The following is a 25,457-nucleotide window of genomic DNA, read 5'->3' on the forward strand; positions in this document are numbered from 1 at the left end:
TCAATCGAGTATATCTATTATGTATTAAAACATCCCTAAGCCCAGACGATGTCTAAATAAAGTGACAGAACACAGTAAACATTCGTCCGTTGACTGCCATTAATTGGCCTAAAAACACTTAATGAAATGGCAGGTAGCCAAAATATAAAACATCTAAACATACTGCATAAGAAATTCCCACCCCCCCAAAAATACAAACACAATTCAACAAATCACTCAGAGGTTCAGTACAAAAGGTTTATTGGTCGGTAAATAAAGACACATTTAACTCCTCGACATACAAAGATGTAGAAGGACGAGCAGCATTAAAACAATCAGTCCTTTCTTTAAGACATGTCCCTTCAGCAATCACAGCTAGTGAAGACATATCTGGTATATTCAACATTATCCTCCTAAAATAGGCACTATATATATATATTTGTTATCTTTATACAAAGGCGAGAGGGTGGCTATTAATCAGTATAGATAAAGGATCAGGAGAGGGAGGGAAGAGACAGGAAAAGAGGAAGAGACTGGGATAGGCAGTAAATGATCTTATCTATTACTCTCTCTATGTTAACAGATATTTATCTCTTTTATGAACACAAATCTATTCAGAGCATTTCTCTGCATGTATTTTCTCTCTACCCTCATAAACATAGGAATACATTTCCATCTCTTGGGTTTGTTTGTCTTCTTATCTGAGTGAATACATTCTCAACTATCTAGTTTAGCTGGTCATACAGGTGGATGTCTCCTCTCACTAGCCTTTTACGTCTGCGTCCCAAATAGCACTCTATTCCCTATATAGTGCAGGGCTCTTGTCAAAAGTAAGCAATAGGGTTCCATTTGGGATGCTGCCACTGTCTCTTGTACAGCCAAATCCTCATTCTCCCCTCTCTCAGGTGTCTAATGGTCTCATGCCCCTCCAGGGGAGTAGTACTGTACTTACCACTCCTCTGTGGCCTGGACCTGCTACTGCTCTCTATACAGGTGGAGGTGGGTGCTGCATGCTATGCCATCACACACACACACACACACACACACACACACACACACACACACACACACACACACACACACACACACACACACACACACACACACACACACACACACACACACACACACACACGTGGGTGTCATCTGTCTGTGGTCTTCTCTGGAACTGTAATGCCTTCTCCCTGGCCCTGTAGACAGGGTCATATTCACCTAACAGTAGAAAACAGACTAAAACAGGGAGGGATTACCTGAACTTGTCCAATAAGAAACACTAGTGTTTGTTTTCTGTTGCATAATGTTTTGCTACAGTATGCACTAATGAATACCACCCAGGTGAGTTTGGTCTTTCTGTTACATTCTCTTCCTGCCCCTGGTCTGGCCTTTGGCTCCTGGCTGGGCCCTGGGTTTGGGGGCTGAGAGGACATGGGTTACCAGGTCCACTCTCTGCTGTAATATACCAGTTAGCAGGAACTCAGCACTGAGGACGGGGAGAGAAGCAGAGAGAGCAGGAGCACAGAGAGCCCAGTCCTCCCCACACGATATCACTAGGGTCCGGGCCTGGGCCTTCTGAGTGGAGGGCATCGTGGAGAGGAAGCGAGCTCCGCTACAGACGATGATGTCCTTCATCTGGGCTGGCTCTGGCAACACTGACCTGGTCACATGGACCTCATAACCCTGAGAGAGGAGAGGGCATGCTCTTATTTTGAGTTTCATTTTCCCCCTTTAAATTTACAAATCAGTGCGTTCACTAAGGCGAAGAAGCCAGTTTTATAAACAGGAAGTAAAAAGGAAAGAATAAGATAATAGATAAAAGCCTGCTTGCTGCTCAGTCAGAACTGAGTTCATGGAAGAGCTGCCCATTAAACACAACCACAACATTAACAGTGAATGCAGCTTGCCTGTGATAAGGTCTGTTTTTTATTTTTAATACATTTGCAAAAATGTCTAAAAACCTGTTTTGTCATTATGGGGTATTGTTTATAGACTGAAATGATCATAAAAAAAAATAGATTTTAGAATAAGGCTTTAACATACCAAAATGAGGAATAAGTCACGGACTGAATACTTTCTGAATGCACTGTATGTATATATCTACCTCAATTACCTCGTACCCCTGCACATCAACTGGTACTGGTAGTCCTTGTACAGCCAGGTTATTATTACTCATTATGTATATATCTACCTCAATTACCTCGTACCCCTGCACATTAACTGGTACTGGTAGTCCTTGTACAGCCAAGTTATTATTACTCATTATGTATATATCTACCTCTTACCTCGTACCCCTGCACATTAACTGGTACTGGTAGTCCTTGTACAGCCAGGTTATTATTACTCATTATGTATATATCTACCTCTTACCTCGTACCCCTGCACATCAACTGGTACTGGTAGTCCTTGTACAGCCAAGTTATTATTACTCATTATGTATATATCTACCTCTTACCTCGTACCCCTGCACATCAACTGGTACTGGTAGTCCTTGTACAGCCAAGTTATTATTACTCATTATGTATATATCTACCTCTTACCTCGTACCCCTGCACATCAACTGGTACTGGTAGTCCTTGTACAGCCAAGTTATTATTACTCATTATGTATATATCTACCTCAATTACCTCGTACCCCTGCACATTAACTGGTACTGGTAGTCCTTGTACAGCCAGGTTATTATTACTCATTATGTATATATCTACCTCAATTACCTCGTACCCCTGCACATCAACTGGTACTGGTAGTCCTTGTACAGCCAGGTTATTATTACTCATTATGTATATATCTACCTCTTACCTCGTACCCCTGCACATCAACTGGTACTGGTAGTCCTTGTACAGCCAGGTTATTATTACTCATTATGTATATATCTACCTCTTACCTCGTACCCCTGCACATCAACTGGTACTGGTAGTCCTTGTACAGCCAGGTTATTATTACTCATTATGTATATATCTACCTCAATTACCTCGTACCCCTGCACATCAACTGGTACTGGTAGTCCTTGTACAGCCAAGTTATTATTACTCATTATGTATATATCTACCTCTTACCTCGTACCCCTGCACATTAACTGGTACTGGTAGTCCTTGTACAGCCAAGTTATTATTACTCATTATGTATATATCTACCTCTTACCTCGTACCCCTGCACATCAACTGGTACTGGTAGTCCTTGTACAGCCAGGTTATTATTACTCATTATGTATATATCTACCTCAATTACCTCGTACCCCTGCACATCAACTGGTACTGGTAGTCCTTGTACAGCCAGGTTATTATTACTCATTATGTATATATCTACCTCTTACCTCGTACCCCTGCACATCAACTGGTACTGGTAGTCCTTGTACAGCCAAGTTATTATTACTCATTATGTATATATCTACCTCTTACCTCGTACCCCTGCACATCAACTGGTACTGGTAGTCCTTGTACAGCCAGGTTATTATTACTCATTATGTATATATCTACCTCTTACCTCGTACCCCTGCACATTAACTGGTACTGGTAGTCCTTGTACAGCCAGGTTATTATTACTCATTATGTATATATCTACCTCTTACCTCGTACCCCTGCACATCAACTGGTACTGGTAGTCCTTGTACAGCCAGGTTATTATTACTCATTATGTATATATCTACCTCTTACCTCGTACCCCTGCACATTAACTGGTACTGGTAGTCCTTGTACAGCCAGGTTATTATTACTCATTATGTATATATCTACCTCAATTACCTCGTACCCCTGCACATCAACTGGTACTGGTAGTCCTTGTACAGCCAAGTTATTATTACTCATTATGTATATATCTACCTCTTACCTCGTACCCCTGCACATCAACTGGTACTGGTAGTCCTTGTACAGCCAGGTTATTATTACTCATTATGTATATATCTACCTCTTACCTCGTACCCCTGCACATCAACTGGTACTGGTAGTCCTTGTACAGCCAAGTTATTATTACTCATTATGTATATATCTACCTCTTACCTCGTCCCCTGCACATTAACTGGTACTGGTAGTCCTTGTACAGCCAGGTTATTATTACTCATTATGTATATATCTACCTCTTCTCGTACCCCTGCACATTAACTGGTACTGGTAGTCCTTGTACAGCCAGGTTATTATTACTCATTATGTATATATCTACCTCATTACCTCGTACCCCTGCACATTAACTGGTACTGGTAGTCCTTGTACAGCCAAGTTATTATTACTCATTATGTATATATCTACCTCTTACCTCGTACCCCTGCACATTAACTGGTACTGGTAGTCCTTGTACAGCCAGGTTATTATTACTCATTATGTATATATCTACCTCAATTACCTCGTACCCCCTGCACATTAACTGGTACTGGTAGTCCTTGTACAGCCAGGTTATTATTACTCATTGTGTATATATCTACCTCTTACCTCGTACCCCCTGCACATTAACTGGTACTGGTAGTCCTTGTACAGCCAAGTTATTATTACTCATTATGTATATATCTACCTCTTACCTCGTACCCCTGCACATTAACTGGTACTGGTAGTCCTTGTACAGCCAAGTTATTATTACTCATTATGTATATATCTACCTCTTACCTCGTACCCCTGCACATCAACTGGTACTGGTAGTCCTTGTACAGCCAAGTTATTATTACTCATTATGTATATATCTACCTCTTACCTCGTACCCCTGCACATCAACTGGTACTGGTAGTCCTTGTACAGCCAAGTTATTATTACTCATTGTGTATATATTATTACTTTTATTATTACATGTTTAACTATTTTCTTTCCCTCTGCTTTGTTGGGAAGGGCCCGTAAGTAAGCATTTCAGTAGTCCACACCTGTTGTTTAGGAAGCATGTGACAAATAACATTTGATTATACAGAAACCCATATTCTCAGGACATGGCTTTAGTGTGTCTTGTGTTTTCAATGGTGTGTAGTCGTAGATAAAAAGAGGCCATTGGGGAGTGTGGATTGTTCACACAGTGACAAACCCATCTAAATGATTCAGGAGAATGTATGTATGCAGAACAATTCCTGGGTTCCTGTGAGTCATTATTTGCCTAGCGCCTGCACTCTCCTAGGGGGGTGTGTGCGCATGTGTGTGTTGCCTATTTGAATAAACATGGATGGGCGATACAAAGATACAAGCACAGCGGGGAGCACACACACACACACACACACACACACACACACACACACACACACACACACACACACACACACACACACACACACACACACACACACACACACACATAAAGGGATGAATTGGACAGATGGATGGAGGAGAGGAGGAGAGTGTGTGTGTACCTGTAGTAGAGGTTGGGTGCTGGCGGTCCTCAGTGATTCCTCCAGACAGAAGCTGAACTTGTTCTCCTGCTCTCTGTCCTTCACCAGGTACCTGTCAGTAGGTAGGTAACGACCCACCTTACCACACTGGGGGGGGGGGGGAGAAAGAGAGAGTGCAGAGAAAGAGGGGAAGGGTTTGAGGTTAAAACGAGGCTCGGACTCCAACCATGATCAGATAGTCATTATACTAAGAGAAAAATGTCTCAGAAGTTCTTGTACAAAATTGTCCCCAATTGTACAAAAGCACTTCCAGAAAGAACTCCAACCACCCCATTACACATAACAGTGATGTGCATTCTATTTTTACAATCTTCAGGTCATCCATCTTCACTTCCTGGTGGGGGGGTGGGGACTAACCTTATCCAGCCAATCGGTGGTGACGACAGGCACGCCGCGGGCCACAGCACACAGGAACTTGACGGTGCGTCGGACCCTGTCAGTCACCAAGTGGGTCATGTCAGCCACGCCCTTCGCCAGGCTGCCCCCCAGATGAGACACCACCTTCCCCCCCTCCTCATCCACCACTCCTGTAAACAACACCTGAGAGGAGGGGGGTCAAAGAGAGAAGGACAGAAGGAGGGAGAGAGGGATGGAGAGTAAGAGGCAGAGGAAGGGAGGGCTTTCAAAACCCACATACACAACTGTGCATCAGAGAGACTTAATGCTCTAACACAGACACTAAACACACACACAGACACTAAACACACACACAGACACTAAACACACACACAGACACTAAACACACACACAGACACTAAACACAGACACTAAACACACACACAGACACTAAACACACACACAGACACTAAACACACACACAGACACTAAACACACACACAGACACTAAACACAGACACTAAACACACACACAGACACTAAACACACACACACACAGACACTAAACACACACACACAGACACTAAACACAGACACTAAACACACACACACACACACACACAGACACTAAACACACACACAGACACTAAACACAGACACTAAACACACACACACACACAGACACTAAACACACACACAGACACTAAACACAGACACTAAACACACACACAGACACTAAACACACACACAGACACTAAACACACACACAGACACTAAACACAGACACTAAACACACACACAGACACTAAACACACACACACAGACACTAAACACACACACAGACACTAAACACACACACACACACACACAGACACTAAACACACACACTAAACACACACACAGACACTAAACACACACACACACACAGACACTAAACACACACACACACTAAACACACACACACACACACAGACACTAAACACACACACACACAGACACTAAACACACACACACACAGACACTAAACACACACACACACAGACACTAAACACAGACACTAAACACACACACAGACACTAAACACACACACAGACACTAAACACACACACAGACACTAAACACACACACACACACAGACACTAAACACACACACAGACACTAAACACACACACACAGACACTAAACACACACACAGACACTAAACACACAGACAGACACTAAACACACACACTAAACACACACACTAAACACACACACACATGTCCATTAGCTTACCTTGTAGGACTGCGTGGCAGCCCTAGCTGGGCCCAGTGTCCCAGGGGAGGAGAGGGAGGACAGGGCAGAGACAGAGGAGGAGCGAGGGGTCTTAGCCAGCGGTGATGATTCCACAGAGGCCCTACGCTTACCTCTGCCCTTACCTGTAGGGGTCTGGGGCACCTGCAGCAGAGAGGGGTAGTGGGTGGAAGAAGAGAGAGGAGGAAGAGAGTGAGCAGGAGGAGAAGAAAGAGAGGGGGAAGAGAGGAAGAAAGAGAGTCATTAGTCAGTAATACAGGGTGTATACAAACTGACAGTTATGCACATTGAACCACTTCATTCATTACTAGGGCTGTTATACAAAGATGTCAGTGTACTCCTAATGGACCGAGAGATGTCAGTGTACTCCTAATGGACCGAGAGATGTCAGTGTACTCCTAATGGACCGAGAGATGTCAGTGTACTCCTAATGGACCGAGAGATGTCAGTGTACTCCTAATGGACCGAGAGGTGTCAGTGTACTCCTAATGGACCGAGAGATGTCAGTGTACTCCTAATGGACCGAGAGATGTCAGTGTACTCCTAATGGACCGAGAGATGTCAGTGTACTCCTAATGGACCGAGAGATGTCAGTGTACTCCTAATGAACCGAGAGATGTCAGTGTACTCCTAATGGACCGAGAGATGTCAGTGTACTCCTAATGGACCGAGAGATGTCAGTGTACTCCCATGGCTGAGGGAGAGAGAGATGTCAGTGTACTCCCATGGCTGAGGGAGAGAGAGAGAGAGAGCGAGAGAAAGAGAGATAGATGCCTTGGGAGTCACTGAATGACGTTAATTGAAATCCATTACTCTAGTGGGAAAAGACTGAGTCAGTGTACGAAGAGAGTGGAGCTGGGTGTGGACAGAAATTGAGTGCATAGCTTTTCAAAGGCTTGTCTATCAGAAGGGAGCAGATGGAGAGAGAGAGAGAACATTACCACAGAATTAGAGGCCAAAACAGCGTCCTCTTTTTTCTTTATCTGAACCGTCGACTGCCTGCCTCGGACTTTCCTCTGCACAGTACCAGCCTCTTCCATCTTCTCACTCTGTCCCTCCATACTCTTCTCCTCCTCTGCTATCTTCTTCACCTGGGCAGTGGAGGCTCTTCCCCTCTTTGCTGGAGTGGATGTAGGATTCTCCTCTTCCTCTCCTTCCTCCTCTGCTGTCCTGCATCTCCCTCCCCTCTGAACCTTAGCTTTCCCCCGGGGAACCTTGAACCCCCTGCTCTCCTCCTCCTCTTCCAGCCCCCTCTTCCTCCCTTTCCCTCTCCCACCTGTTTTAGACTCCAGTCCCTCTTCACTTGGAGTGTCCCCTCCTGCTATTGTAGGAGTGGATTCAGGTGTGTTGTCTTTCTGTCCGCCTCGGCCCCGGCCTCTTCCATTCCCTCTAGGAGCGGGGGAGTCCTCTGTTACCTGGGCTGGAGTGGTTTCTTCATCTGCTACTACAGGGTCTGGCTCAATGGTTTTGGCTGTTTTCTTCTGCCCTCTAGTGGTACCACCAGCCTCCTGAGAATCAGCCTTCTCATTCATCTCAGGGTGTGGACCATAATCCTCTACTTTCTGGCTTCTCCTGCCTCTGGCTGTGGGCTTGGGGGCTGGAGGCTGCTCACTCTGCCTGTTACTGGGGGAGAGAGACTCTGTCCCAGTTTTCCTCCTTCTCCCTCCTCCCCTCCCTTTGCTCTGAGAGCTCACGCTAGCCACGATACAGGTGGAGACCTCTGAGTTGGTGGAGCTGTGGGAGTTGGTGGAGCTGGAGCGAGAGCGGGTTCTCCTGGCAACAAACTGTTCGCTGGAGAGAATGTCCTGCACTGTGACCTCCACAGCAGCAGGGGGAGCCACAACCGTCCCGACCATCGTCCTTCTCCTGGTGCTGTTGCGGGTGGGGTTGTCTGGACCAGGGGCTGGCTCTGTGGTGCTGGTGGTCTTCCTCCCCCCTCTCCCTCTGCTCCCCTGAGTGCCTATGCTGGATCTCTCAGAGCTGACAGAGTTGGAAGAGTTGGAGCGAGACCTAGTTATACTAGCTGGGACTGGTTCTGGTTTGCTGGACAGAATATCAAGTTCAGGTTGTGGTTCCGTTGTGGGTGGAACCGTGACGGTTCTCCTGGAGGTGGCTCTGCGACCTCTCGTGGATGTTTTTGGCTCATTTTCGTCATCTTTCTTTGCTTGTTTTTCTCCTTGTTCCTTCGCTTGTCGTTCTTTAATCTCCTTTTCTTTCTCCTCGGCTTCCCTCTTTCCTCTTTCCTTCTTCTCCCTCTCCTGTTTTTCTTTCAGGTCTCTTTCCTTCATTTGCCTGTCTAATCGTTCCTTCTCTTCGTTGTTCTTCTTCAGTCGTTCTCGCTCCTGTTTTTTCTTCTCTTCTCTTTCCATTTTTTCTTTCTCCAATATCTCTCTACGCTCTTTCTCCAGTCTTTCCTTTTCGGCTTGTTCTCCCTCTATTCTCTCTTTCTCCACCCTCTCTCTCTCCAATCGCTCTAGCGCTTCCCTTTGCCTGCTTTCTCGCTCCAATTTTTCTTGCTTCTCTTTTTCCTCCCTCTCCAGTCTTTTCCCGTCTTCTCTTTCTTTCCTCTCCCTCTCTATTCTTTCTTTTTCTTTCTGTAATCTCTCCTTTTCTCTTTTTGCCCTCTCGCACTCCAGTCCTTCTTGCTCTTCTCGTTCCTTCCTTTCCCTCTCAAGCCGCTCTCTCTCCATCCTTTCTGTTTCTTCTCTTTCCACCCTCTCCCTCTCTAATCTCTCATCTTGTTCTTTAAGTTCCTGCTCCATCCTCTCTCTGTCCTGTTGTTCCTTCATAACCCTTCCTGATTCCACTTTTTCCTTCTGCAACTGTTCCTTCTCAGCCTGTTCTTGTCTTTCCTTCTCTATTCCCTCGTCCTCCACTCTCCGTTCCTTCTCAGCCTGTTCTTGTCTTTCCTTCTCCATTCCCTCTTCCTCCTCTCTCCGTTCCTTCTCTCTCCGTTCCTTCTCTCTCCGTTCCTTCTCAAGTCTGTCTTTTTCTCCCTCTTTCTGTTGTTTCACACTCTTTCTTCCTCTTCCCCTCCTCCCTTGCCCAACCACCTCCGCCTCTTTCTCACTCTCTTCCTCCTCAGGCAACACCTTCCCTCTCCTCCCTCCGCCTCTCGCGGTGTTCACAGCCTTCCCCTTCATCTGCGTTTTCAGAGGCTCAGAGCTCTCATCTCCTCCTCTAGCTCCTCTTCTACCTCTACTGCTGACACCGCTTGTCCCAGCCTCCGACTCTTTCCCTCGCCTTCTCTGAGCCCGTCCTTTAGCTTTGGTGTCTTCCTCCTTCTCTTCCTCAGTGTCACAAGTACCCATAGGCTGAGTTTCAGCGGTGGAGATGTGGGAGCTGGTGAGGAACTCACTAGGTTGTGTCTCCTCCTCTTCTACTCTCCCTCTCCGGGAACTTCCCCTCCTTCCGGGTGATGGAGGGTTGAGTTCTTCCTCCTCCTCATCATCATCATCCTCAGCAGCAGTAAACATGGGCTGGGTTTCAGCAGTGGAGAGGTAGGCGCCAACAGTCTGTGTCTCTTCCTCGTCTACTGTCTGTTTTTGGGACCGTCTTCTTCTAGGCGAGTCTGGTTTGGCTTCTTCCTCATCATCACTCTCCTGGAGCATGTCCAGAGTTTGAGCTGTGGAGAGGTATTGGTTGGTCAGCACCTCACCAGTCTGGGTCTCATGCTCCTCTTCCTCTCTCTCCCTCGCTCCTCCAGATCTCCCTCTCCTTACTGGGGTCAGGGGCTTGGCCCCAACCAAATCTTCCTCCTCCTCACCGTCCTCTTCCTCATAGGCAGACATGGGCAGGGTTTCAGTCGTAGCAACATTAGACGGGGTGGGGAATTCCAAGGGCTGTGTCTCCTCTTCATCTTCCTCCTCTGTGTCACTGCGAGGCTGGGCAGCATAAGCCTGTGTTGCCTCCAGGACAAAGTCCACCTGCCTGTTCCTCCCGAACACCGCAGACCTCTGGCCCAGGCCAGGCTCCTTGCTCCCCCCTCCAGATCCATAGGTCTGGGTGGCCTCCAGGTCAGAATCCCCACCTGGGAAGCTGAATGCCTGGGTGCTCTCTGAGGCCTGGTCCCTGGTCTGGAGGTGGCTGCTGTCTGACAGACCCAGCTGGAAGGAGCCTCGGCTGGGCTGCTCCTCCCGGTCCTCCCCCAAGGAAGGCTCCAGACTGTAGGGCTGCGTGGCATCCAGGGTGGGTTCCAATGGAAGGTTGCTCTGATGGTCCTGGTTCTGGGCCTCCAACACATATGACTGGGTCTCGGCCACCACAATGTCATCGTCCTCCTGGCTGTCTGATGCAGAGCAGGACAATGCTGCTGTAGGCCTCAGCACAGGAGGGAGAGCTGGGTCTGAGGAGGAAAGATAGAGAGACATGTTCCAAATGAACACGGCAGATTTTCCACTGGAAATCTATACTCTCTTGTCAAAGTCCATGTCTGTGTCCCAAATGGCACCCTATTCCCTATATATTTTTTATTTCACCTTTATTTGACCAGGTAGGCCAGTTGAGAACAAGTTCTCATTTTCAACTGCGACCTGGCCAAGATAAAGCAAAGCAGTGCGACAAAAACAACACAGAGTTACACATAAACAAACGTACAGTCAATTTCCTTTGACCAAAGCTCGATGGACCCTGGTCAAAAGCAGTACATTACATAGGAATCAGGGTGTGATTTAAGATGCAAACCATACAATCCATGACTTACGTCTGAATGGGTCAGAGGGACTGAAGAAGGCCTGAGTCTCAATCTCCTCCTGTACTGACGATGCCAAAGGGGTGGAGCACTTCTGATGAGGGCCAGGGGAACCACCCAGGGGGAGCAGCCCAGGGCCAGCTGCCCCCTCTCTGATCCGACCTCCAGTCTGTCCCTGGCCTGCCTCCCTTGGTCCATCCTCCTCCGTATCACTGTCCATCCTGAAGTCACTGGGCTCACTGAGGTCCGACTCCGGGACCATCCCTGCTGGGGGCCGACACCGGGGGGGTTTGGGCTCCAACCGCTCATCCTCAGCATCTGTGTCAGCATCAGAGTCCTGAGACCTGAGAGCGGTTGTCTTGGCAACAGCACCGGTTGTCGTTGTTGTGGGTGATGGAAGCACGGCCTGTCGCGACGCTAACACCGCGTCCTCCGTTACCGTGGCGACATTAGGAGGAGGAAGGTTCCTGGTCTGTGTGGCGTCTTCCTCTAAGTCTGTGTCGCTGTCAGACATGATCTCCAGAGGAGCAGCAGCTGCAGGTCCTACACTGGTGGGTGGAATAAGGAGCTCCGCTGTTCTGCTGCTGGCCGGAGGGGCAAAAGGGTTGTCTTCTTCATCAGTATCACTGTCCAAAAGGATCTCCTGGTGACCAGCAATCCCTGTTCTGATCCCACCACAATCTGATTCTGGAACTGTTTTGGAACGTGTGTCTGTGTCCTCCTCTTCCACATCTGTGTCAGTGTCTAGGTGGAATTCTACGGGCGGCACCGCAGGGGCAGAATCGTCTGGTTTCTCGGCCGGATCGGATACGAAGGAGGTAACATTGGTAGCACTGTCTGACACAACAACAACATCATCATCATCATCCACATCTGTATCACTGTCCAGGTGGATCTCTGTTGGCTGCACCACTGGGACAGAATCTACTGGTTTCCTCTCCACATCGGCAGCAGTTAACATTAATTTAGAGTCATCCCCTTCCTCCACATCAGTATCACTGTCCATGTGGATCTGGCCTGGGTCAGAGTCTGTAGTAGGAGGTTCTGTTACGGCTGGTGGTTTAACAGCGTTTACAGGTGCAGACAGCCCCATCTCCTCCTCTCCCTCTACGTCTGTGTCACTGTCCATGTTAAACTTGTCCTCTGTAGACACCATTGGTCCATCTCTCTCAGCTTGACGGACCTGGTTCACCACTGACACATCCTCCTTTCCTCTTGTCCTTTTCCCAGTTTCCTTCTCTCCTAGAGCCTCTTTCCCTTCCTTCCCCTCCTCCTCCTCTTCTTCGCTGTTGTCCACTATCACTTGGGCTCTTCTTCTCCTGGGCTGCTGTCTCGGTCCATCCATGTCGCTCTCCTCCTCACTGAAGCTCACTATTTTCTTGGGTCTGTTTTTAGCGGAGGGGGAGGGAGTGATGGGGCTCTCGTCCTCACTGTTAGACATACAAGGAAAGGTGACTCACTTTGAATACAACGGAATACAAACACCCACTGTATTCTAATATATATATTTATAGTTTAAAATATAATCCAATATTTAAGTTTTCAGTGATGATATCAGGTTACTGAAGTGGAAATGGATGGATGGATGGATGGGAACTTTACCTCTCTGGAATGACTTTGTTTGTAGGACTGAGGAATGTAGAACAGGTGGGACTGGACATGTGGGAGTCAGAATCAGAGACTAACAGAGAAAAAGAGAGGGAACGAAAGAGAGAGAGGGGTAGAGAGAGAGAGAGAGAGAGAGAGAGAGAAAGGAGAGAAATACATATTTACAAAACACTGCAACAAAGCTAGATGAGAGCACCATGTGTTACAGCAAGTGAAATAATAAACATCATTTTACCAAAGTACTTTCCCCGTTTGTCTCTCCGTCCCTCTCGCTCTCCATCGGAGTCAGACTCAGATTCAGGCACCAGTGTCCTCTCAGGCTGTGTGGGGGTTTGTTCAAACGACAGGGGTATGGCCGGAGTTTTACCCTTTCCACCCAGCTCAGTCGACAATGGTGCCCCCATCTCTCCATTGACTCCTCTACCCTCAGTCGGTCTCTCAGTCTTCGGTGTGCCAGTCTCTCGTCCCAGACCTTGGCCGCTAGGGCTTCCTCTGAGCTGGGCCTTCCTGTCTAGCCGTGACCTCCTTCCCCTTCCAGAGTGTGCGTTCGTCGGGTTCTGCATGTGCCCCTGTCCCCCCCTCTGGTCCACAGAGACATACTGGCAGGGGATGTCAGCTATTACCACACACTCTCCCTCGGTCAGAGCGTAGCGGACGTGAGGGGTCAGTTTGGCCCGGCCCTTCCTTGTCCCGTTCATGCTGCCCAGGTCCCACACTAAAGCCTCTGTCTCCATGGCGGCAACATTGCCGTGACGACGGTTGCCGCGAAACACTGAGATGGAGATGATGGTGTGTTGCTTGGATACGGAGCGGGCCCCGAGGGGCAGGGAGCAGGAGTCTGGGTTTCGACCCAACACATTTTCTCCCTGGTAGAGAGGCAACTCTGAGAGGGAGGGAGGGAGGGGTATAAATAAAATACTGCTTTTAGCAACAAATATAAACATGTCATAAGCTGACATAATTATTTCATGAAATACTTTGACAAACAAGTTTGCATATATTTATTTATTTATTTATTTATTTAACCTTTATTTAACTAGGCAAGTCAGTTAAGAACACATTCTTCTTTACAATGACAGCCTAGGAACAGTGGGTTAAACTGCCTTGTTCAGAGGCAGAACGATAGATTTCTACCTTGTCAGCTCGGGGATTCGATCTAGCAACCTTTCAGTTACTGGCCCAACGCTCTAACCACTAGACTACCTGTTGAATATCTCAAATATTGTGTTGATGAAACAAAGTAAGAGGGAAAGCAATGCATGCTACAAAATGCCAGCAATGCAAGGTATTGTACAAGTCTAGGCATATTTGTAAAGGTTAAAAGATTATAGAAAGGATGTGGACATAACTGGGCTCTACTCACCAGTCTCTGTGATGTGTTTATTTTTTAACACCCTGAGTTTGGCCAGTGGCTCTCCTCGCTTCTCTCCATCATCCTCCTCCTCCTCTGACTCTTCCAATACTGAGTCATCGATCAGCTGTGTTGCCTCCATTCACACTTCAATCTAAAATCAGCCAAAGGGACAGAAAACATGGCAGTAAAACAGTAATTAGTTTGTCAGCTAAATTGTTTTATCAGGATGCACTGGCTAGCTAGCTAGAATATAGTTAGCTAGCAAGCTAACTAGCTAAGTTAGCAGAATGTTTCTAAATGTGACTATCAATCACTTGTTCAGTAAACAAGGCCACCAATTACCATAAAGAACACGTTTCACGTTCAAACCAGCTAGGTGGGCAGATAACTTCCTAACGTTAGTGGATAAAGCAATTTGATCAGTAACATAAAAAAATGGTAATCGTGGTCATGGATTAACGTTCTGAATACAGCTCGATACGTTACAGTTAGTTACAAATTCGATCATTCCATGGCACGTTCATGGTCTAACTTTAGCTAGTTAGCAATCTAGTCCACAGTCCAGTTCATGTCATGTCTCTGGACTGGAGTCTGGGATATGTCTGTACAAAATACAGGACAGCAAAGGTAATTGCTAAAGCAATCATCAGATGCCAGTTTATTAAAAATACTCGCGCAATGTCTCAATCATGTGTGCAACTGTTAATAGAACACATCGTTTATGGATATTCACTTTTTCTTTAAAACAGCACTTACCGTGCATGCCTTTCGAACGATGAAAAACAATGTCCGGTAGAATATCTGCCCGCCTTCGGTGGGTGGGTCCATAATATTATTGATCGAAACGGCTGTCAGCTATGCTCTGGTTTGTGATGATTGGGTAAAAGAACCTCGATCATTATTATTAAGGACTTGATTGGACATGAACGGTATGACTTGGGCATTTCTTGGCGCTACGAGTGACTCGAGATTTCACGGAAGGACCAATGGAATGGTCTAAAATCTCCCACCACCCTGGGCACCCGGCCATGCAATACGATTTCGACATTTTTTTTTTACCGCGCTGGATAGACAAAGGGGCGTGCATCTCCACTGAAGCGCGGTTTCCTCTTTCGGAGCGATCCAATGACATTTTACTTTTATTATAGGAATAGGAGTGAATCTTCCCATTATTATTCGGATATTTTGGGATCCGGTATAATTTGCATCCGTGTTTACACAGCCATTTCCCCTCTCTAGTGTCTGTTCTCTGTTTCTTTTATGAACGTGTAGTATTTGAATGCATTAAACTGTGTACACATTTCCCAACTCATTAATGTTCCCTTATGTTGTTTCCTTTTATATTATAACAATTGAATGGGAAGAGTAAGAGCATACAATTCTTAAATATGCATTTTCTGGTTATATACCCAATACTAATATAGGCCTATTCTATTGTGTTCATGAATATTCATAGTTTTCTACCATTTTGAGGCAGTTCAAGCCTTATTGCTGCACTTAATCTTATCCAGATGCTACTCTGCTTTGGGCCTGTAATATGTTTTCATAATGGAAGAATGTGTTCATTCACATGCTGTGAGTTTAATGTTATTCCAATGATATAACTAACTTTCCTCCTCTCTGGCCCATGATGATGGTATGCATCAACAGCCTCCCTAGTGTATCAAACTTTGTGACTCAAAGCACTCACAGTACTCAACAAAAAACACACATCTTTCTATCTCAGATTTCACATTGTGGATGGAATGATAACTTGTAACATCTGTCAGTCAAACAGTATGCCTATTGGTACAGGACAAATGAGGACAAGACAAGAGATGAACATTTGTTCATTTATTCACAGTCAATCACAAGGGGTGTGTCTACTTTACTATAATATTTTCCATTAGATTAAAAAAAAATGCTCAACATTGGTTTTAGGACCCCTTTAACTTTTTCTTGCTTCTAAGTTACTTTGAGGCAGTTTTTTTTCCATGTGGTTTCACAGCTTCATTTGGCCCTTCGAATACAATCTTCATCTTCAAAGCTCTGTCTTTAAGCATCATCGTCTTCAGCCTCCTCCTCGAACTCTCCCTCTTCCTCAGCAGTGGCATCCTGGTACTGCTGGTACTCAGACACCAGGTCGTTCATGTTGCTCTCTGCCTCAGTGAACTCCATCTCGTCCATGCCCTCTCCAGTATACCAGTGCAAGAAGGCCTTGCGGCGGAACATGGCAGTGAACTGCTCAGAGATACGCTTGAACAGCTCCTGGATGGCTGTGCTGTTGCCAATGAAGGTGACAGACATTTTTAGACCACGGGGTGGGATATCGCAGACAGCGGTCTTCACGTTGTTGGGGATCCATTCCACGAAGTAGCTGCTGTTCTTGTTCTGGATATTAAGCATCTGCTCGTCCACCTCCTTCATGGACATTTGTCCCCGGAACACTGCGGCCACAGTAAGGTAACGGCCGTGGCGAGGGTCGCAGGCGGCCATCATGTTTTTTGCGTCGAACACCTGCTGGGTAAGCTCGGGCACGGTGAGGGCACGGTATTGCTGGCTGCCCCTGCTGGTGAGGGGGGCGAAGCCGGGCATGAAGAAGTGCAAACGGGGGAAGGGCACCATGTTGACGGCCAGTTTGCGAAGGTCAGCGTTGAGCTGGCCAGGGAAGCGCAGGCAGGTGGTGACGCCGCTCATGGTGGCTGACACCAGGTGGTTGAGGTCACCGTAGGTGGGCGTGGTCAGTTTGAGCGTGCGGAAGCAGATGTCATAAAGGGCCTCGTTGTCGATGCAGAACGTCTCGTCTGTGTTCTCCACAAGCTGGTGAACGGAGAGGGTGGCGTTGTAGGGCTCCACCACTGTGTCTGATACCTGGAAAGAAACAAAGAGAGAGAGAGATTAAAGTACTTTATATTATTCGCCTCATCAAGTACATCTGTATTGAAGCATTAAAAAAAAAAGAAGGAACACTCAATATACACTACCGTTCAAAAGTTTGGGGTCACTTAGAAATGTCCTTGTTTTTGAAAGAAAAGCACATTTTTTGTCCATTAAAATAACATCAAATTGATCTGAAATACTGTGTAGACATTGTTAATGTTGTAAATGACTATTGTAGCTTGAAACAGCTGATTTTTAATGTAATATCTGCATAGGCATACAGAGGCCTATTATCAACAACCATCACACCTGTGTTCCAATGGCACGTTGTGTTAGCTAATCCAAGTTTATCATTTTAAAAGGCTAATTGATTGTTAGAAAGCTCCCTTGTGGCTCAGTTGGTAGAGCATGGTGTTTGCAACGCCAGGGTTGTGGGTTCGATTCCCACAGGGGACCAGTATGGAAGAATTTTTTTTTTAATGAAATGTATGCATTCACTACTGTAAGTCGAGAAACAGACACCTCACAAGTCCTCAACTGGCAGCTTCATTAAATAGTACCCGCAAAACAGCTGTACTATTTAGTGAACCTGCCAGTTGAGGACTTGTGAGGCGTCTGTTTCTCAAACTAGACACTCTAAAGTACTTGTCTTCTTGCTCAGTTGTGCATTGGGGCCTCCCACTCCTCTTTCTATTCTGGTTAGAGCCAGTTTGCTCTGTTCTGTGAAGGGAGTAGTACACAGCGTTGTACGAGATCTTCAGTTTCTTGGCAATTTCTTGCATGGAATAGCTTTCATTTCTCAGAACAAGAATAGACTGACGAGTTTCAGAAGAAAGTTCTTTGTTTCTGGCCATTTTGAGCCTGTAATCGAACCCACAAATGCTGATGCTCCAGATACTCAACTAGTCTAAAGGCCAGTTTTATTGCTTCTGTAATCAGCACAACAGTTTTCAGCTGTGCTAACATAATTGCAAAAGGGTTTTCTAATGATCAATTAGCTTTTTAAAATGATAAACTTGGGTTTGCTAACACAACGTGCCATTGGAACACAGGAGTGATGGTTGCTGATAATGGGCCTCTGTACACCTATGCAGATATTCCATAAAAAATCATCAGCCGCTTCCAGCTACAATAGTCATTTACAACATTAACAATGTCTACACTGTATTTCTGATCAACTTGATGTTATTTTAATGGACAACAAAAATGGCTTTTCTTTCAAAAACAAAGACATTTCTAAGTGAACCCAAACTTTTGAACGATAGTGTACATACTAGATTTTTTTTTTACTGTAAGATATTAAACACATTTCAACAATACACCTTTATGGGTTTCTTATTTTCTGATAATTCAGTGCACAAATGGCAGCAGCAGTCTGAATTGCAAGTACAGCTGACATGACAGTACCTTGGGTGAGGGCACCACGCTGAAGGTGGTCATGATGCGGTCAGGGTACTCCTCTCTGATCTTGCTGATGAGCAGGGTGCCCATGCCCGACCCCGTGCCTCCGCCCAGGGAATGGGTGAGCTGGAAGCCCTGCAGGCAGTCACAGTTTTCTGACTCCTTCCTCACTACGTCCAGGACAGAGTCCACCAGCTCTGCTCCCTCTGTGTAGTGGCCCTTTGCCCAGTTGTTACCAGCACCGCTCTGGCCTGAAGGAAGGGGAGAAGGGAGTAATAGGAAGGAGAAGACATTTAACTTATATTGTATATGAAACAAATCTAGTAATGATAATCAATAGCCAATAAACTATTACATTCTACTGGGTTCTCTTAGGTGCCTAGTTCTAACATTTATTTTTCACATTTTCTGTTATATCCATCCCCATCCATTGCCTACAAACAGGTTGTATGTCCACCTACCAAACACAAAGTTGTCTGGCCTGAAGATCTGTCCAAAGGGTCCGGACCTCACAGAGTCCATGGTGCCAGGCTCAAGGTCCACGAGGATGGCCCTGGGCACATATTTACCACCTCCATGAGAGACAGAGACAGAGGGGAGGAGGGAAAAGACATCAGCTGAATACTGCAGGAAACCATTACTAAAACAACTCTCCACCAGCATTGCCATATAGACTGGGTTAAATATGCTTCATATTAAAATGCAGCAGGATCATGGCAATAGATTTAGGGGTGTGGTACCTGTTGCCTCGTTGTAGTAGACACTGATTCTGTCCAACTGCAGGTCGCCGTCTCCATGGTAGGTGCCTGTGGGGTCGATCCCGTGCTCATCGCTGATCACCTCCCAGAACTATAGACACAAAATTGATGACAGCACATCAGTTTCCTAGGTTCATATGCCACACGTTTTATAGAGAGAGGAATACATAGCTAACGAAGACTGAAGCATGAGCCGAAATGTCTGAAATCACTGTCTCTCTTGTTGTGAAGTATGATGAAAACAACAGCAAATTCTTGGCTCACTAAAGCAAATGTAACCCGTGCTTGGGATAAAATAAGTGCAAGAGGTATCTTTTTCCAAGACGGTCCATTAGATTATGTTCACCTAAATTCACAAATTACATAATGCTATAGAGACCTCTGATTATTCATTGTTATTCATACTTATTTTTTATGACTTCTCCATGACTTTTAACCAAATGTTCATGACTATTATTATAGCCTACATGAAAAAGTATGCATTATTGACACTGGAAGGCTGCCGTGTCTGATCCCACTTAGACCTACCATCTCCTGCTGTTGTGCCCTTGATCAAGGCTCTTAACCCCCCACAAAGTAGAACTGCACTGTTCGTTACATGTCAACATGTGGTCAACCCTCCATCTGCCTATCAAGGTCCTGATGAGCATCTGATGTTTAGGCTACACTGTGCTTAGACCAGTGCTTGAACAAAAGCCTGCAGTAGCTGAAAGATGGTTACCAGCCTTGATATAAAATATTTCAACATTACAACCATATACTTTTGTCTTTATTAAATTATTCTGTTGGGTCCACTTTTCTGGGTTCCGTTATTTACTTAACAAATAAGGAATACTCAAAATGTGCACTTATAAATCATAACAATTTTAATCAAAATACAGTCAAAGATCAAACATTAAACATACAACTGATGTCTCTCCTGAGTTCTGCAAAATAGGAAAAGTCCAAGTTGCTTTTAATATGCTTGGAGTCAACCCCTAGTGATGTAACTGCCTACGTTAATACCTTCTACTCATGAGACCAAGCCCATGCATATACAGTTTTACAAACTTGCAGGAGAGACACTAGTTCCAGTGTTTTCTAAGGGCTCAGCAGTAATTTTCCACTCCCCAAGTTGCTTTATAATGGTATGTCTGACTTGTCTCTTATCTCTTTCACTCCCCTGCAGGGTTCTGTGTCTATGAATCTCTTTTAGCCTTGAGTCGCTTTCTCACAGACACCCTGTTTTGACTGCAATAACTCACACATCTCTCAGACCGTTTCTTTATAAGAGACAGAGACTAGAAAATAACTGTGGAACAATATTAAACCTTATAATGCATATATATATTGTTAATCTGTAGTCTAGGACCCTATAAATGTAGTGGGGGGGGGGGTCTTATAGCCCTTCCCTTCTATTAATTCAACATAAGCATAATTAGGGATAATAATAATGTAATTGAAACCAGGTGTGTACAATCAAGACAAAACAAATGGACAATGAAACGTAGATCGGTGGCGGCTAGAAAGCCGGTGACGTCGACCGCCGAACGAACAAGGAGAGGCACCAACTTCGGCGGAAGTTGTGACAATATGGAACATTTCTGGGATCTTTTATTTCAGCTCATGAAACCAACACTTTACATGTTGCGTATATATATATATATATATATATATATATATATATATATATATATATATATATATATATATATATATATATATATATATATTTTTTTTTATACCTACAGGGGTCCTAAAATTCTAAATCAAATGGCTAAATGATCCTTGGTATGACTATTGGTATGACTATATACATTTTTTTTTAAACATTTTTAGTCATTTAGCAGACGCTCTTATCCAGAGCGACTTACAGTAGTGAATGCATACATTTCATAACATACTTTTTTTTTGTAAAAAATGTCTGTGCTGGCCCCCAGTGGGAATCGAACCCACAACCCTGGCGTTGCAAACACCATGCTCTACCAACTGAGCTACAGGGAAGGCCTGTAACTTAATAGAAACCCATCCCTGGGCCCATAGACTATTTACTAAAAAGACAGGTGCTTCTGATAATACTGCCATCGTCTTCAAGGCAGAGGACATGTATGTGTAGCCTATGTATCTGATGCTATGTAGCAATAAAGATTATGGTATGTCATCCTCTTTTTGGCCAGAGCATCAGATATATGGGCTACATATAGTAAGACAGAGGGGCGCTGTTATGCTCACTTGGATGCTTTCTCCGTTGAGTTAGTTTCAGTCACTTGCAAATTGAAAAAAAGTTGGCAGGTGCACAGTGCAATGCTCAGATGCTGGAATTATTTTGAATGAACGTGCAAAGGTAACCTACTTTTTTAAGTGATTTGTTTGACAATCAGATGAAAACATCATGACTGGTTGTGTTCATGGGACATTAAAAGGTAATACCTTTTTACAGTTAAATTACATGTCTTTATCATAAATCCATAAAAAGACTGGCCTCTTCCTGGGGCCTCCAAATCACTAAGTCGGCCCTGGGTCAATTTAAATAGTCATAGACTGAGATAGATGGTTATAATAGTGTTAATGGAACAGAGGAGGCGTTTAAAATTCCATGTGAGGAGAGGGATAGAACACAAAGAACTAACAGATCTTTTCTTAGACAAATGTGAAAATGAAATCCATTTGCAGGCAGTCAGAGTTAATCGAGAAAGCTGATCATCTCTAGATCTATTATCATGTCTAGTTCAGCCCTTGAGGAGTATGCACTGCGTGCTTGTGTGTGTGTCTGTGTGACCTTTTGTTTCAGATATTTGTTTATGTTGGTGTCTGCTGATTTTCTGTAAACAGCAGCATTAAGGGAGGATTTGGGATAATCTGGATAAACAGTCTGTATATCAGATCAGTAGTTAAGAGAGATTTGAGGGTACACAACTGTATGGACTTAATATACAGTAGCAATCAGTGTTTTGATAAACCATGTAGGCTCAGGCAATATGACCAAGTGACCTTAATCTGAGAGAGAGAGAGAGAGAGAGAGAGAGAGAGAGAGAGAGAGAGAGAGAGTCAGAGAAAGAGGATGAGTGAGGGACAGCCACATATAGGATAGATGGTTATCAGGGAGGACTGAGAATAATTGCTTTGAAAGAATGGGGACAATGGCCAGGAAAGCAGACGTGCCACACCCACTCTCCTATGCCTTCAACTGGGCTGTCAGTCAGATCCGGCCGGTGGCCATCCAACCCAATGACACCCTAGAGGGGCTAGCATCCTCACTGTCAGAGCAACAGTAATGTTATTCTAACTAACGCTTTACTAGACAAACAGTTACATGGACACCGGCGAGGTTCACTGTCCATTGAAGTAGCTTACAATCAATGTGGATTTCAATTTAATGTGAAACTGAATTGATCTCAGAGACATACGATGTATATGTATGTCCTGATTGTATCATCAACTTGTATACTGGAGCTGCCTTCTTGGCCAAGTCTCCCTACAAAAAGAGATTCATTGCCTCAATAGGACTTCTCAGTCTAAAGAAAAGTTGAATGAAAAGAATAGACTGTGCTATGGCGTAATCCAAAGGAACATGTTTTATTCATAGGGCACCTCTCTCTCTCTCTTACACACTCCCCTTCTTGTCCATCGCTCTCTCTCTCTCGGTCTTCTCATCTCTGTCTGTCTCTCTTCCTCCAGAAGTATCAGATTAAATCGCTGTTGAACCCAGTGACTTCACCGTCTGTTACGTCAGCTGTTTCCTCTGTCTGAATGTCCCTCCCCCACCCCAGCCGCCCCTAATTTAGTTAGGGGAGGACAGACATTGATTAGGATGAGGCGGGCAGTGCTACTGTACGGCCCTGCTTTTTAAAATGGACATTATCAAAATCAACTCTAGCAGCGGGAAAAGGCTGATAATGATGAGCTGTACTGTATGTCTGAGGAAGGAATGACCTTGGTATGGTTCTGTGGCTCTATAATGACCATGGACCTGGGGTAGTCATGACAACCTTAGGCACCCTGATACAGAGAATATGGATTTGATTGGTCTGACTGGACCATTATGTCCTCCATTGTAGGCCTATATGAGCTATCAACCAGAAAGACTGTCAAACAGTTTACCCCATAGGCCTATGAGAGACTGGGTGGGGTTGGGGTACTTCTATCTGATGATGTCAAGGCTTATTGTACATGGGAAATGGACCACTAACACAAACCAGTCATGCCCTAGAAAATAAAGAATATTATCTCAAAGTGAACAAACATTTTGCAAACCTTTTGTCTCTCCAATTTGGAAAAGCCCAAACAACTGACAGCCCTCTCGAATTGTATTTTATCCCCTTTCCATCATTGTAAATTATGCACGCCCCATTCTTCTCAATACTCCTTTGCACCACCTCTCACACACCAATGGAAAACTCTGTCAGCCACTACACAGCCCGCTGGAATAAATCCAATCGATATATCGATCCAATATATGAAGGAAAACATGTCATATGGCTCTTGCGCATAGCAGGCTACATGAATAGATGTGATTGTCTTGAACGCAAGTTTCCTATATGCGAGGCAAAAGGGGCAAGTCACCATTATACTGAACGCAAGTTTCTCACATATGCGAGGCAAAAGGGGCAAGTCACCATTACACAGTTTGACAGACTTTGACAAGGGAATAATAGGTTGAGTTCAGACAATCATGCGAGAGCAGCTTTAATGCAACCTGCAGACGCAGACACGCCCGGCGGTGAGAAAGAAATCCTGTCCCGACAGTCAGAGAACCCTGTTAAACCGATATTCCTAGACAATTGTACACCGCAATTCCACACACCGGCTCACACAGACCCACACACACATACATTTATCACATCGTTTTTAATTGTGGAGTTAAAATACTTTAACAAATGGTAGCAATCACACACCCAATTAACTCTGCATATTGTATGAAATAATATTGCAATATTATTTCATACAATATGCAGAGTTAATTGGGTGTGTGATTGCTACCATTTGTTAAAGTATTTTAACTCCACAATTAAAAACGATGTGATAAATGTATGTGTGTGTGGGTCTGTGTGAGCCGGTGTGTGGAATTGCGGTGTATCAAATGGTAGCCTAATAGGGTGAATGTGACTGGATGATGATCCATTCTTTGTAGTAGGTTTCAGTTGGGTTGATTAATTTGAAATAAACCTTTACTATACTATAGACAGACATTCAATACATTTATCCAAACCATTGTAGTTATATTACTGAGGATGTAAGGTTTTATTATTAGGTTTAAAAAGGAAGCCACTACCACTTTTTGTGATGAAACAAAAGCTCAAAGCATAGTGGTCTCATCTCGGGCTATATCCTAATCTAATTTATCAAATCCAACCTGACGACAACAAAAAAATCTATGAAACTGCAACAGTTAGACTACAATATAAGTTCATAATTAGGATGATGAATGTATAGGTTCTTACCTTGGCGCCAATCTGGTTACCGCACTGGCCGGCTTGGATATGCACGATTTCCCTCATCTTGACTGGTAGAAATTTTGAGACAAAAGATACAGTGAACCATGAAGACCCAACCGAACTAGTATGGACAATGGTTTTGGTAATCTGAACAGGAGAATTCTGCCATCAGCACAAACAATGATGTCATTTGTATGGTAATGAGGAAACTTTCAAAATAAAAGGCCGCATTTCAAAACATTGCAATGTGGATAATTCAAAAGATATTGCATTTTATTCACTGGACACTTCCATTGTGACATCAAGAAAACGCAATGAGTAATTTATGAAAACAAATAAAAAATATGATTTGATTAAAAATGTTAATATATATATATATATATATATATATATATATATATATATACCAATAATGAAA

At 44.6% G+C, this 25,457-nt stretch overlaps 2 protein-coding genes across 4 annotated transcripts; both read right to left on the reverse strand.

Moving 5' to 3' along the window:
• Nucleotides 1-223: 223 nt before the first annotated feature.
• Nucleotides 224-15,438, reverse strand: mdc1 (mediator of DNA damage checkpoint 1). 3 transcript variants are annotated; one of them, XM_045718548.1, is made up of 11 exons: nucleotides 15,364-15,438; nucleotides 14,617-14,758; nucleotides 13,489-14,136; nucleotides 13,248-13,326; nucleotides 11,658-13,075; nucleotides 9,898-11,300; nucleotides 7,897-9,840; nucleotides 6,938-7,099; nucleotides 5,684-5,866; nucleotides 5,288-5,413; nucleotides 224-1,656 (listed from the first exon to the last, which is right to left on the reverse strand). In XM_045718548.1, exons 2-11 carry the CDS (start codon nucleotides 14,744-14,746, stop codon nucleotides 1,333-1,335), a joined length of 6,417 nt encoding a protein of 2,138 aa, XP_045574504.1. In that variant the 5' UTR covers nucleotides 14,747-14,758; nucleotides 15,364-15,438; the 3' UTR covers nucleotides 224-1,332. The 3 variants fall into 3 exon arrangements, with proteins under 3 accessions (XP_045574504.1, XP_014056473.2, XP_014056474.2); XM_014200998.2 differs by having other exon boundaries at nucleotides 7,897-11,300; XM_014200999.2 differs by lacking the exon at nucleotides 15,364-15,438 and adding an exon at nucleotides 14,950-15,209 and having other exon boundaries at nucleotides 7,897-11,300.
• Nucleotides 15,439-16,425: 987 nt separating this feature from the next.
• LOC106605407 (tubulin beta chain) lies at nucleotides 16,426-25,208 on the reverse strand. Its single transcript, XM_014201012.2, has 5 exons — nucleotides 25,046-25,208; nucleotides 19,608-19,716; nucleotides 19,329-19,439; nucleotides 18,874-19,118; nucleotides 16,426-17,457 (listed from the first exon to the last, which is right to left on the reverse strand). The coding sequence occupies exons 1-5, from the start codon at nucleotides 25,100-25,102 to the stop codon at nucleotides 16,642-16,644; spliced, it is 1,338 nt and encodes a 445-aa protein (XP_014056487.1). The 5' UTR covers nucleotides 25,103-25,208; the 3' UTR covers nucleotides 16,426-16,641.
• Nucleotides 25,209-25,457: the final 249 nt, after the last annotated feature.

This window comes from Salmo salar, chromosome ssa05 (genome assembly GCF_905237065.1).
Source record: "Salmo salar chromosome ssa05, Ssal_v3.1, whole genome shotgun sequence".
Lineage (NCBI taxonomy): Eukaryota > Metazoa > Chordata > Actinopteri > Salmoniformes > Salmonidae > Salmo > Salmo salar.

Excerpts from the sequence above, each read along its gene's own strand:
- LOC106605407 (XM_014201012.2), bottom strand. The coding sequence starts at position 25,102 with ATGAGGGAAATCGTGCATATCCAAGCCGGCCAGTGCGGTAACCAGATT. Across the intron at positions 19,717-25,045 it reads GTAACCAGATTGGCGCCAAG|TTCTGGGAGGTGATCAGCGA; the intron begins GTAAGAACCTAT and ends TTGTGTCTATAG. Across the intron at positions 17,458-18,873 it reads GCGTGGTGCCCTCACCCAAG|GTATCAGACACAGTGGTGGA; the intron begins GTACTGTCATGT and ends GTTTCTTTCCAG.
- mdc1 (XM_014200998.2), bottom strand. The coding sequence starts at position 14,746 with ATGGAGGCAACACAGCTGATCGATGACTCAGTATTGGAAGAGTCAGAG. Across the intron at positions 13,327-13,488 it reads CAAACGGGGAAAGTACTTTG|TCTCTGATTCTGACTCCCAC; the intron begins GTAAAATGATGT and ends TTTCTCTGTTAG. Across the intron at positions 5,867-6,937 it reads CTGCCACGCAGTCCTACAAG|GTGTTGTTTACAGGAGTGGT; the intron begins GTAAGCTAATGG and ends CCCTCCTCTCAG.